We start from the raw sequence: 13,839 nt of genomic DNA, 5'->3' as shown, positions 1-13,839 counted from the left end.
CATTCAGTGTTTCTGCAAGTGAATTCTGCATGTCCCTCTTCTGATGTACCAACTACCTTCTTCCTTGTCAAACATTAGGGTTGACCAGAAATGTGGACTTTTGCCTACTCGTTTAGTAGTTCCTTATATTTTTTTGTATCTTCCCAAACACTTTTTGAATGTGGCACTCAGCCTGTGGCTGAATATGCACTCAAACCACTCTGCAATGCAGAAACACAATGAGGGGTTGTCTATTTGAAAGACAAACAATTTTACCTGGTGATTATTCTGCTTTGGGGTTGCATTGTTGTCTAATCAACTGTTAAGAAATAAAATCAAAAACTGGTAGCAGGATTGGTTTCCTGCCCTTGAGCGGATTACTGTGTTGTGGCAGTGGATGAATGGAACCTTGAAGAGCATCTTTAGCTGTTCGATTTAGGAGTGTGAGTTTGTCTTTGTTTGCTTGTTTTTTCAATAAGGAAAAAGAGTTAAGAAGGACTCCAAAGTCTGTTTCATTGACTTTCAAATGTTAAAGTTATGCCATAGAAGTATCTGCTTAAGTTATTAGGTGGTAACTTTATTACTGTCTTTTTACATACGAATGTATTCTGTGGACATGCTTAACATCTTTTGGTATTACCACTCTTTTCTGGAGACATATTTTGGGTTTGTTGTTTTGTTGGGGTTTTTTTTATATAAATTTAGGCAAGCAGCATAGCAAGTGCCTTTTTTTTTATTTAATAATGAACACTCTACATTGCAATATCTCCTCCATCCTAATAGAATTCCCACTCTTTAGTGTAATACTTCCCATAGAAAAAATACCGAAGACAACACAATGTCTGCTGCATTTATGAGTTCAAGATTGAAATGTTTCATGTTTTCAATAAAATGATGTCAGACGGACTTTACTCCCTGCTCGACCTGGGTTTAGATTGGGCATGACCACACCGTAGTGTATTATACATTTGTAAATGGGTTGTCTGCAAGTAATTTACTTTATCAAGAAAGCAGCAAGAAGTAAAAGGCAGATACTCAAATACTTACTCCCTTATATTCAGTGTTGCCTCCACTGCTTTGCAGTTTTGCAGTATATTAATCTGAAAGAGAATCTGTTGCATCTAGCTTTTAATAAAATAGACCTCCCCCTGTCCAAATCAAACATCAATCTCCATCACAGTCAAAAAAGACAACTTTGGTATTTTGTGACTGTCATACGAATTATTTTGGTCAGGTTTTGCTTGTATGTTTAACTGTAATTTCAGTTCCCCCGGCCTTCCTGGAGAATGAGATCATAGCTACAGGCTCTAGGATCCTACTGTTAATCTAATAAAACAGAATGTGGGTATTTGAACAATTTCTTCTTTATTCGTCTTAACAGGAACAAACAAGCAAGATGAAAAATAGACCAAAAAACCCAAACTGCTTCACAGCAGGCTCCTCTCTTAAGATGATGCTAACTGCCTTTACTATAGCTCTGTTAGAAAACTACATCAACAAGCTGAACTACAAGCATTTTTCCAACTTTTCATGGGTTTCTTTGCCAGCTGCCCTTTCTGTCGTCTTTCACTGAGCAGCTTGAGGGAGATGCAGTGAGTGATCAGATCTTGCCTTTATTCCTAGCTGTACAAATAAAGGAAAACCTTTTGTATGTAGTTTTATTCCAGCCTTCTCTAAGGAATGTAGTCATGCAGTTCTTGCTGATCAAGAGTTTAAATGGGTTATTCATGATGCATCCGGAGCAGTACTATTTTTTAGATAAGAGTATGTTCAAGCAGCCAAGTCCCTCAGTTTTACCCTGTAGAACCTTGGAGCTGTCAGCATTGCCTCATTCTTCAGCAGTCATTAAAAAGAAAGAAAACCACCACCACCACACCACAAGAACCACCCAGAGTAATAAAATCTACTCAAAACTGGTTTGGTTAACAGGTATTTTTTGAATATACTCCCCCACCTCTGATGCCAAATAGAAACAAATCAGTCCTATTCTAGTAACTGTTGATAATTGAGGTGCATTCCATTATTTTAAAAGGAAAACCTTCAAATTCACATATCCAAGCTACAAACCAAGTAGAAGATGAATCTGAACCAGTATGTGAGTACTCCAATTTTAAGTAATGTTGCACCATTCCATAGGTCCCTCTTTCCTCCTGAGAGTACATGTCAATTTTACTGTCATTGTATTACCAAGATTGTGGCATTTCTCCCTTTAGCTACCTGCAGATAGGGCTTATTACCCCTTCAGTCTTTTCCTAGAATCACTGTAGAGGTGCCGTTCAAGTGGGAGGGCAAGCGTGATGACATGTGGGGTTTGAGTGAATGCCATGAAACTTCTCAAGTCAAAGCAGGGCACAAGCACTCTCCAAGGGTTGCTGTTACGTAGGACTTCCTGCACTATTAAGTAAACACTGGTAGCTTTGCCAAATCTCTCAGATTACAGGCAGCAGACTGTGAGCCTGACCTTGTACCTTTTCCTTCTCATGTAACTACACATGCACAAAGGGAAACACATAAAACACAAAATACATGTATGCTGTACAACAGTTGGCATAGAACATATGGAAGCCTAATGGCTTTTAAGTTCATTTCTAGCATCCTATTTTGCTTTAATTAAGGGTGGCTATGGCTGCTTTGTGTCACTGAACTGATCATCCATCATGCTTTATACTAAACCAACAAGCTCCCAAGACACATTTGGCTTCTTTAGCTTCTGCTGTTGCTAAAAAGCATAAAAATAGAATCAACAGAATACGACAAAACTTTCAAGCAACATACTGGGTTTATATGGTCTGCAGTTGGAAAGACCATGTTGTGATCAAACCTGGCAAGTTTCAGTTTTTCCATTCATGGACATGCCTCAGGTTTCATTAGTTGTTCCATATATTTTTATCAGCTTATAAAAAACCTCAAGTGTTTTTTTTAAAGTCTTCAACTGAACTGCACAAAAGAAAGACACTTCATTTACTGAAACTTTGCATCTGAAAAGTGTAACATTTCAAGTTCAAATACTTTCAAACTTGGTTTTCTCGCTATGCTAAAATTCAACACCAAGTTTTGCTTCCATCTGTGTGTAAGCCACCACACTTTGTATAACAAACAACTAAAGGTAAATCATTGGCACATAAAGTACTTGCCCCCAACATTAACCAGACTTCTTTTTCTACTTCTTACTTTCTACAGTCTAATAGACTTCTCTGTATGTTACCAGATGATAAGAGAAGTTAATTACAGTTAGTTGGGCATAAAGAAGAATGTTTTCCTAAGCAAATGTATATAGTCAGTGTATTCTGCAGCCTGTTTCTTGGCTAAGGCTACAGGAGTCATGTCTGTTAACTCTTGGCATGTATTCTTCACAAGCCCACACATCTTGTAAGGAAACATCTACCTCACCTAAATGTCAGTGTTTCAAAAACACATTCAGGAGCTCAATTAAGTAAGGGTTGGTTGGGATTTTATTTTTTCCAGAATGCAATACACAGTAAAAACAAATTCATTCTGGTAAATTCCTACTGTACAACTGAGCTGGAATGGAAAATACTGCCTGAGAGATGGTCTCTGCCTTCTAGGGCTTAAGGGACACACAGCAAAATATAGCACAATATATTGGTTTTCCATAAGGCAGCTAAAACTTACACGAAGAAGTAGATATAATTTCTGCATTTTATAGGCTACTGTGCAGCCATATAAATAATGACCTTATTCCTCTCTTTTCCATCCTCGTGAAGTACCAGATCCATTAACAGGAACACACTTCAACCAGAATTGATTACAGATCCTTTCAACCATTAGAAATTCATTTGGCTGACCTGGAGTTTCCAGAAAATCATTTTCCTGGTAGAAAAAGCAAACATTTTATTCCTCCTGTGTACATTAAGCAATCCCAGTTGTGCTGTCCTAGATATACACCTTTTTCATCGGGTAGCTAGTTTACTTAATGTCATTGTGTCAGAAGATTCTCAGTAACAGAAGCCCACGCCCAGGATACCGTGTTTCATTTTTTGCTGAGGCTACATTAAAAGGAGATCCTATGTAAACAATGGGGAAAAGTTACTATATTCCCATCCCATCCCTACAACTGTAATTCAGCGCTCTCTTTTGATGATGTTTTCTTTATTATCCTACCTTTGATCACCGGATCATTATGTCTTGAACAACTTCATTATTCTAATTATATACTAAAGTGAGTAAACTGTGTCTATATTGCACAATTTTCCTGCTGAGGCTTGAGGCTGGAGCAGCATGCAAGAAGTACCTGTATGCCTGGCCAGCCTGTACAGAAGTACCTGTATGCCTGGCCATACCTGTACATACCTGGCCTGGTATGTACAAGGAGTACCCGTATGCCTGGCCAGCCTGTACAGCCTTCTGGCTGTACCTCCTATTCTGCTTGGTTCTATTTTAGCATAAGCATGCTCCTGTACTATAAGTTTCCCTCTTCCACAGTCACTGCTGTCAGAATAAGGCCCATGTGTGGAATTACAGCCATAGTAACATAGGTCTTTGTGCTTAAGGCATCACACAAGATGTAGCTCTTGTAGGACATGGTGTGACACACTGAGCTGCACTCAGTTCAGCTGAGGTAGCACATTTGTCACCTTTTCGCTTTTCTGCTCTCAAGGTGTTTGAGGGCTAAGCTGCAGTACATCAGTATGCATGCGCACAACCCTAAAAGGACCAGGTCTCAGCAGGGCTTTGTACCTCTATTTGTGTTACAATCTTGAACAGCAGGAAAGAGTCTTCGGCACTCTGCTTTCACTTCAGAATGTTACCTTGTTGCAGAACAATCAGTAGGGCACAGGGATCTAACAGGCTAAAGGCTAAATAAATAACAGCAACATACATATAAAGAGTTAACAAAATGCCTTTAGAGTTCTGGACAAGTGAGAAATGCAGGTTTGATTCTGAAATCAGGAGTCCAGAGACAGGAACACAGAGCTGGCTGCTGTTTTGACAGGCAACCTCAAGCACACAAGACACCTCTAGCCAAATACTGATGAGAGGTACTGGAAGAACGTAGGGGCTTTCCCTCAAAACTGAACAAACACTTAAAAGTAATAGTATTCATGAATACTGGTATTTCTATGTTGAGAGTAATCACTATTCAAAGGCTAATGTATATTCAAACACTATTTGTTATAGAATAAGTCTATAAAAATACATTATATTTAACTAGCTGATAATGTGGAATTAAAAAATTATTCTCTGTACAAAACTTTTTAAAGTAATACTTTGTTCACACCATAAAAATCTGTACAATGTTTTTGTGCACACATACTGAGAGTGCCACTCTGTTCCTGATAACTTGGGTGGAAACCAGAAGGCGAATTTCACAGGCTCCAGATGCTTAGCACAAACAGCCTTTCTTCAAGCAGCAGGATGCAGCAGCCGTGTTTTCTCTGGCCATAGACACCAACAGAAAAGGGATCTGCCCTCACTGCAGTACATATGCAGCTACGACAGGGCTTCAGCCCTCCACCTCTTCAGAGACAGATTCACAGCACATTTACACACCACTAAGATGATATTTTCTCCTGCAAGTGTTACATCCTGTGCTGTAATTTAAGCAAACGTAACCCGCCCTCGCCCCAGCTGAGCCAAAAGCCCGGCTTGTGCCAGCAGGAGGCAGTTATGAGGCTGGAGCAGGTCTGCTGCAGGCCCTAGCACAGTTTACGTTTCACAACGGAACCTGCTGCTGTAACTGTGCTGGGTTTGCTTCGCACCGACCTTGCCAATGAAAACAACTTCTACTACTGTAAACGTCAAATGTATTTTGTCCCTGTGCCACACGAAATAACAGTGTACAAGACCCTCTACTACACAAAGTTCCATTTTGAAGACGAAGTCCAGGAAACTTCACTCAAAACTGAAATTACAGCATCACATGCAGGTGACCAAAGGCTAAATGTTTTAGGAGTTGGTAGGGAGTATTTCCCAGTAATTCACTACTTCAGCTACGAGCACAGTCTTACCTGGTTTGGGCAGTTCTTTCGTTTCTTTCCAACTTCAGCGGTGGTGTTTTGTGCTTTTCTCCCACCTTCTCTTCAACAGCTTCATAAACGAAGCACCACAAAATTCCCAGGGCTGAGGGGAGGATTCTTCTGTTCCTGGCAGCCAAAACACACCCTTCTTAAGAATAACCTCCCAATATGATGATTGGCATAAATTAGCTTTTATGCTCATCTCTCACTTGCAAGCAAGCCTTTTTTATATGCCTGCTACTTTCTCCACACAAGTCATCTTTAGCATTTCAAAGGTGAGGCTACAATTACTTCTCTCCTTCAGAACAGCAATGAGGTTTTACAACTCATATGTATTTACATGTTTTTGTCATCATAAGAGTATTGACCACAACGGACCGTTCACTACCAAAGCTCTGTTCTTTCTCCTTAGGACTTCTCACATCACAGCTCCCGCATACCTCGCAGGTTGCTCTTGTTTCCAGAACTTGTTTAACCTCCGACCCTGCATTTGTGCTTTAAGCTTTACACCACTAAACCATACACTAGCATAAGGCAGCACTACCCCTGAAATGAGAATCTTACCTTTTGTCTTGCTCACACACCCATGGCAGGACAGCTTCTGATACTGCAGCAGATAACTAGAACTCACCTGGCAAAAGTGGTAATGGCACATAAAGAAAAGAATTCCTTAAAACTTAGGTTTTGGGGTTTATATTCCAGGAACCAGCAAGTCCCTTTCCCAGAACTAATCACGTTTTTCAGCTTTAAGATAGGAGGGTACTACATACCAGGTTAATGTGAAGCAATCAAGATACATCATTCATTTTCAGACCTCCTGGGATTTTTTTTTCATCTAGTCCACTTAAGATAAGACTATGGAAATACCTGGAGATTTTTCCTGAGGAACGTGTTCTATTTAATGGAAGAACTGGGCCATGGCAATACCACCATCTGTTGGACAAAGTGGGCTTCCTGTCTCACACAGCGCTGTGCTGAAAAGCGGGCTGGGGAGAAGGTGGGAGAAGTGCATGAAAGTGCGTTATTTGTGGGAGAAGTGCATTATTCGCACATTCTGCTGCTGCTGACCTGTAGAGCTGTCCAGAGGTCCTGCTCCATTAGGAGAGATGAGTTGCAAGGCAGAGAGAAGCAGGCATGCTTACATCATACACAAAGCTGGTGACCTCCAACAGCGCAATCACTGCAAAGTAAATAAGAGGGCATAGCTGCTGATCAAGAAAATGGGATGCTATGACACCTAGCTGCTCCACCACATGGACCAGACATAAGTATATTTTAGTCACTTTATTTGTATCTACATACATTACATTTTGATTCTCCAAATAGTCAAGGCAGTTATTCTGAAATAGTTTAGTACATCAACTTTATAAAATACAGCTGAACCAAAGTAGATTAGAAATACATACATTATGTACATTAAGTGCTTTGAATAGTGATTATTCTGGCCACCTGCTAGTGAGTGATTCATTTGGTTTTGGTCATTCTCACAGAGGAGAGTCCACTCCACAGGCAACTCCCCAGAGCCCAGCAGAGGTACTTAACCAGCAAGCATCCCTCATGTGCTTTTGGGGGACAGAATGCATTGCTGGGCCACGACAAGGCATTCTGCTGTCTGCATGATGACTCAAAGCAAGTCATCACTTCTGATTGGGTCAAGATTTAGACATTTGTCACAAGGCCTCGGATCAAGACAACAGAAGAAAAAGAGTTAGTGTAGCTCTGAAGAAATGCAGTCTTCACATTTGCGACTGGGATTTACTCACACACTTATATGCTAAACCTGTGTTATAAAGAAATAAAAAACTCTAATCAAAGGGATCATGTAATACCCAAGCTGTTCCCCATGAACTTTCTCAGGCATGCTGCAGGGACACAGACCTAAACCTCACAAGGAGCTCCCTCAAAGATCTCTTCTGCACAAAGGAATTGCTGTCCTTCTGAGAAAGTCAGCTTGCAGCAATTGAAATGACAGGACAACTGTTATTCTGAAAAGGGAACACTTGAGAGCTGTTCAACTGCTGGGATTTAAACTAGAAATGCTTACAGCTTTATACCACATCATCCAAATATGAACCAATTCCAGTTGATAGTGCAGCTACCATGTTACTTATGACTAGCACTTTGCCATTTATTCCAGTCTGGTCAGGACTAGTCCATCAGTCACATCCTGACCCAAAGTTAGCTGTTGATGACAGCTCAAGATCACCCTGCAAATCTCTCCAACTGCTATGACTTCATCCCAAGAAGGTCACAATTCACACATCTGGGCTATGTGTCCACAGGCTGCACAACAGTGCTGGCCAGTGGAAGGTTCTCTCACCTTCTCAGTTCTGAGGGCCTTAAGCTGTGATGTACAGGGGAATAATAGCTACAGTCACACTGCTTTAGAGCCAGCTGCTTGGGATACTGGAAGACAAGCAGTACGAAGCAGCTACACAACACTGGAGTAAGGGTTACTGAAGACAGGACAGGGCTAGCACATCACAGCTCTACATTAGCTTCGTGCAGATGCCATGGCACTGCCCATACTCATGCTCCATCAACTAACACATATACTGATAAAGGTGGAAGGTTACATAACCAGGTGCTGTTGGGTCACCTTAACTGGTCAAGTTTTTCCTCCGTAAACTTTAGGGGGGGAAGGAGGGAAAAGAACACATGTAAACTTTGGGACTGGAACAGATTCAGGCTGCATGGCATGCTCTTTCACATCAATGGAACAAGACAGAAGGTAGAAATCACAGAAGTGAGGGTAACATTGAGCTGATGGACTGGTTGATTCTTATTACAAAAGGGCCCATATACAGCTAGCCATCCAGGCCACATCTTAACACAGGAGGCAAGATGTGTCTTGGAGATGGTCAGCTGTACCTGATACACTGTGTTGGACTAAAGGATTCTGGGTCACAGGAATCAAGAAGTACTGTGTCGTCTTCCCACAGCACACATCACTGCAGCCTTCAACACTGCACACCCAGAAACAATGATTACACTTGTACAGAGGAAGTGAGAATACTTTCATTTCTGCTGCTTCAAGGTCATCATCTTTGCTCATCTTCTAGTAGGGCTTTGCAATGGGGTGGGGAAGACTTCTTCCAACACAAGTGACTGTTGCTGGTGGGTTTTGGAGCCAACAGTTCAATTTCCACTGCTGGCATTTTGCCTTCTTAGTGCTGCCCAGCTGTCACTCCTGAACAGACACACCACCATCTGACGCAGAAGAAAACACTGAACACACAAGGAGTGAACAAAATGTATATGCCAATCCATAGCTACAGCAAAGATGGCATTACCAAGCAACTGGTCAGTATGAGCAAGTGGCCATAAAGAATATACTGTCCTAGACTCCATGTTCACTTGAAGTCCTTCCATCAGAGACCAGAAGTCAAAGGACAGTATTCTTGCCTCTCAGACTCATAAAACCCTCTTATTTACTGGCCTACGTAATAATGAAGCTAAAAAAGTAAACTCATGACCTACAAAACCAGGTAAAAATTAATAAAAACATTAAGAAGTGCTTATTGTCATAAAGAGATTCACAGATCTCTGCACATCTCATCCATCAGACAAGATACCTGTTAGTTCAGACTTCTCTTTTTACAGAAGATTAATACATTCATCTCAGTGGTGAAAAAAAATCATCTAATACTGCTGAAGAAAGTTCTTCCATTGGGACTACACAGTGTGGTGAGATCTGGATGCTTACTCTCATCAGCATGTCAGGAATGCAAGAAAACATTCTCCTGGCAAAGGTTCACAATGAGGTAAATGGATTGTTTGAAAGTCCTGGAAAACTGAAATGGATTTGAAGTGAAATGCCATGAATGATGGTTTCATTAAGGAGAAAGCTGTCACTCTAAGGCAATATGCTTCATTTTGTCTAGCAACTTAGTGCCTTTCGCTAAGGAAAGGATTACCTTCAACTATAATTAATAAAGTTTTGTTAAATTACAGGGTATATTTTTCAGTTGCCTGTTTCCAGGGATTTGGGCAACATTCAGATCAGAGTACTGTTTAGGACTGAACGGGTAAGTTTTGGGTTTTGCAGCATGCTGATGACTGACATTTTTATGGGTTTCAGCTAATATGAAATTATGGCAGATAAGGACAGAGCTGTACTGCAGTAATACAACCTAAAAGGCATAATGATATGGCATTATAGCTATGGAGCTGCCTTTTAAAAAGAAAATACTGTTTATAAAACCCAGGAAAAAAGTCAAAGCTACAGAGCATAAGCAGGACACTTATTCATGGATCCTAAACAGGTCAGCTACAAACCACTGTAACAATAGCAGAACTCAGGAATTAACTTCATTCTTCTCACCCACCCTTATGGAGTGGGGGTTATTTCACATTTCCAGTACCACACATCCACTACAGAAACATGAGCTGCTCATATTCATCACCACTTAGGCAGTGCAAGACTTACAAGGATCATGTACTTCTACACTGTCATGAACGGATAGTACCCATTTCAGTACTCTTACATGGGGATACCACCATCTTCCCTCCTGACAGATGGAATGTCTTTTACCAGTGCTGGTCAGTGGTACCTTACAGGTTAGATCCTTAGTGAGGCTGGTTTGCTTATCAGCCTCCAAGAGAGGATTAAAGTGCAACAAGCAGATTTCACACTTCTCAATGTGATGCATATGGTCAGCGTAGACATAGAACTGCAATCCTCTTGCTTACTGCTGGACAGACCACACGAAAGGAGTCGCCTATAATGTCATTTTCTTCTTGTGCTTTCCCAATGTGGGCTTTAGCTCAGCAATTCAGGCCCAGTCCTGTCCAATGGTCTGGCACCATCAGGAAATACTTGTCCATAGCTTCACAAAACCTGGTCCGGTAAAGTTCTGGAGAGACCACAGTTGGCATCTTACCTATGTGCAAGAGTCAAGAGCAGTTAGAAATGGGCCAAAGAATATACTGCAGTACAAACAAATGTCACATCACAGTTTACAACACCAGATATCATAATCATGAAGGCATACTATATATGAAAGGCTCTTGGAACCAAAAAGCATTAACAGCTGTCCCTCACCACTCCTTTTTCCTTTTATTTTAAACATTTAGAAGAGAAAAGAGATCAAGGTCTGGACCCCAACACTGAACTGAGATACCTGAAGATGAGGGAACCATTTAGGCTTTTTACATCAGCCCAGATCAGTTTCATTTTCCTCTTCTCCTGTTTACAGGACTTATAAGGTTTCCAGAGATCTAAATTTCTCCCGTGAAGAATTTCACCCCATGGACATGCTCATACCTCCTTCAGACACCTGAGCATATCTCCAGTGTTCCACTTCCCTTCTCTTTCTAGCCCTCCACCATGTGGCCGACTCTAGGCAATGATGCACAAAAGGTACTCTACTCACTTCCTCAGCTCCCCAAAATATGGGCAGTAGTCAGTCATTCAATAAGGATTCCTTCGCATTAAGAGCTCAGAGTGTATGTGATTTTTTGGACTTGGAAAACACCTTCTGAAAGCAGGCAGTAAGGTTTTCACTAGTGTCTCTCTATATATAGATAACTAAGTTGTTGGTAACTGGTAAGTAGTTGGTAACGAAGAAAAGCACAGTCTGATCAGTTTTATAGTACTTAAAGGGTCACTCATGGAGGCAGATCGATGTATTGATTTAGCTGAAACTTGTTATTCCTCCCCCTGTTCTGGGCACCTTAACCTAGTGTTGCAGATCTGCATAGGGGGGAAGTTATGGCTTTATTAGCACAGCTATTGGAACCTTCCAGGTAACAAGGAAACATGATCAAAAGCTTTATTTTCATTCTGGACCTACCTTGTCCTCCCAAGATGCCAGTTGACTTCACCACCATTTCAAGTTTTTTGTCCCAGGTGAAAGTGCGAATATAGTCTGTTGTAATTAAAAATAGAATTAAAATCCACACACAAACATGTTGTATCTACTATAACCCAAGTAACATTGTTCTAAAATGCACCTATTTTCCCTCAGAAAGGGCAAGAAAGCAATAGGCTTCCAGAGCCAGAACCTCAGCATTTCCCCTGCCAGGTGTCTCACTTTCCAGAGTATAAATTATGTTTGGGTAGGATGAATACAGCATCTCAAAAAGACCACCAAGATCACAAATCAACTCCTCCTGCAGCTACAAAAAACACAGACTCCCCAGGCACGTATTTAACACAGTGAAAATTTAAATGGCTACGTAAACATTACTGAAATTAGCTTGCAAGTTTAAACACAGAAACACACAAATAACCTTCCTTACTTCAAGTAGAGTCAAAGTACAAGTTAAACACCAACTTGACTGCTTTTTCACTACCTGTGCAGCCTCCTGCATACATTCTTAGTAAAGAAAATGCTAACACAAGCCTATGCAAGACTTGGAGAGGCGGCTTCCTGGCTTTGCTTTGAATACCCATGAGAGGTGAGAGTGGTATTCCATCAGGAAAAAGACAAGCTTTCCTAACACACATCTCTGATGGAAGTACAGTCCTATGAGTACTCTAAATACCAAAACCACAAGCAAGCAGTTTCACAGGCTGAAAGCAAGAAAATACAACCTACCAATGATCCCAACAACCAGCTCATTGTTGGTATCATCACGACCCACCAGCAGGGAATAGTCAATGATGAGATGGCTGGAGAGGAACTGGGAGTCACTGTGTATGGAAGCTCTAAGCACAGCCTTGCAATGGGAACGGATGTACAGAGGATTGTCCCGGACCATCTTCAGAAGGTTCTCATCCAGCAGGACCACGTCACAGCTTTCCTTCCCTGTGTCCGTTTTAACATTTCTATTCCGGAGGGAGCCCTTCAGATCAAAAACCTGCAAATAGATAAGAGCACTGCTTTGTTCCACTGTTCTGCAAGGTTCAAGACTTCAACACACTTCACTGCAGCATTTGAAAAGGCAGCATGGCAGGGCAACTCTCCTTCTCTGCAGAAGGAAGACAGTTAACAAAAAACATTTTTATACTATAAAAATTAAAGATTCCTGAGTGGAGAGTAGCATGTAAACCCACATGAAAGCTCTGCCACCTCAATTTACAAATTTCAGTCAAGTTACTTTATTAATATTTAATCGAATTTAAGGGGGAAAGGGTGTTCCTATTCTCATATTTTACAAGTAAACTAGGTTTAGGTAAAGACACTAAAGGAGGTGGGTCTTGCACGAAGCACTATTTAACATCTGTTGGCAAGGCAAAAGACAGACCATCATTAGGTTGGAAAGGATCTCAGATCTCCAGTCAAATATCCTGCTTGAAGCAGGTCCTGTTAGAGAAGGCTGTTTAGGCTCTGTCTGGTCGCAATTTCACTAACTTCAGGGCTAGAGTGGAAAGAATTGACATGATGTAGTTCTGGAAGTGACAATTGTTTGAACTTCCTTTTCAGGATCAACTGTATTAGAAAAGAATTTTCCCCAAGTTGTTTTAAGGTCTCCATTCTGCTGCCCCAGAAAGATCACTTTTCTTTTACTAAGTGCAAGACTACACCAAGCTGTGTGGTTCAGTTGATACACTGGAGGGAAGGAATGCCATCCAGAGGGACCTTGACACACTTGTGAGCTGGGCTGATGCCAACGTCATGAAGTTTAACCATGACAAGTGCAAGGTCCTACACCTGGGTCGGAGCAATCCCAGGCACAGCTACAGGCTGGGCAGAGAAGAGATTCAGAGCAGCCCTGCAGAGAAGGACTTGGGGGATGTTGGTTGATGAGAAAATGAACATGAGCCAGCAGTGTGTGCTTGCAGCCCAGAAAGCCAACTGCATCCTGGGCTGCATCAAGAGGAGTGTGACCAGCAGGTTGACAGAGGTGATCCTGCCCCTTTACCCTGCTCGTGAGACCTCACTTGGAGTATTGTGTACAGTTCTGGTGTCCTCAAATAAAAAGGACGTGGAACTGT

General features: G+C 41.4%; 1 protein-coding gene across 5 annotated transcripts in view; it reads right to left on the bottom strand.

Moving 5' to 3' along the window:
• Positions 1-7,226: 7,226 nt before the first annotated feature.
• The window catches only part of PIKFYVE (phosphoinositide kinase, FYVE-type zinc finger containing), a 63,083-nt gene continuing 56,470 nt past the window's right edge, over positions 7,227-13,839 (bottom strand). For all 5 annotated transcript variants that reach the window (XM_061379000.1, XM_061378972.1, XM_061378980.1 and 2 more), the window contains 3 exons: positions 12,500-12,761; positions 11,753-11,827; positions 7,227-10,840 (listed from right to left, as the gene is read on the bottom strand). In XM_061379000.1, the coding sequence (XP_061234984.1) occupies positions 10,725-10,840; positions 11,753-11,827; positions 12,500-12,761 (453 nt within the window). In that variant the 3' untranslated portion in view covers positions 7,227-10,724. The remainder of the gene's footprint in view (positions 10,841-11,752; positions 11,828-12,499; positions 12,762-13,839) is intronic.

This window comes from Neopsephotus bourkii, unplaced genomic scaffold (genome assembly GCF_033783945.1).
Source record: "Neopsephotus bourkii isolate Nb327-2 ecotype Australia unplaced genomic scaffold, CSIRO-AGI_Nbou_v1 NB_196, whole genome shotgun sequence".
Taxonomy (NCBI): Eukaryota; Metazoa; Chordata; class Aves; order Psittaciformes; family Psittacidae; genus Neopsephotus; species Neopsephotus bourkii.
The sequence above is the reverse complement of the archived record's forward strand: the minus strand, read 5'-3'. Positions and strand labels throughout refer to the sequence as shown.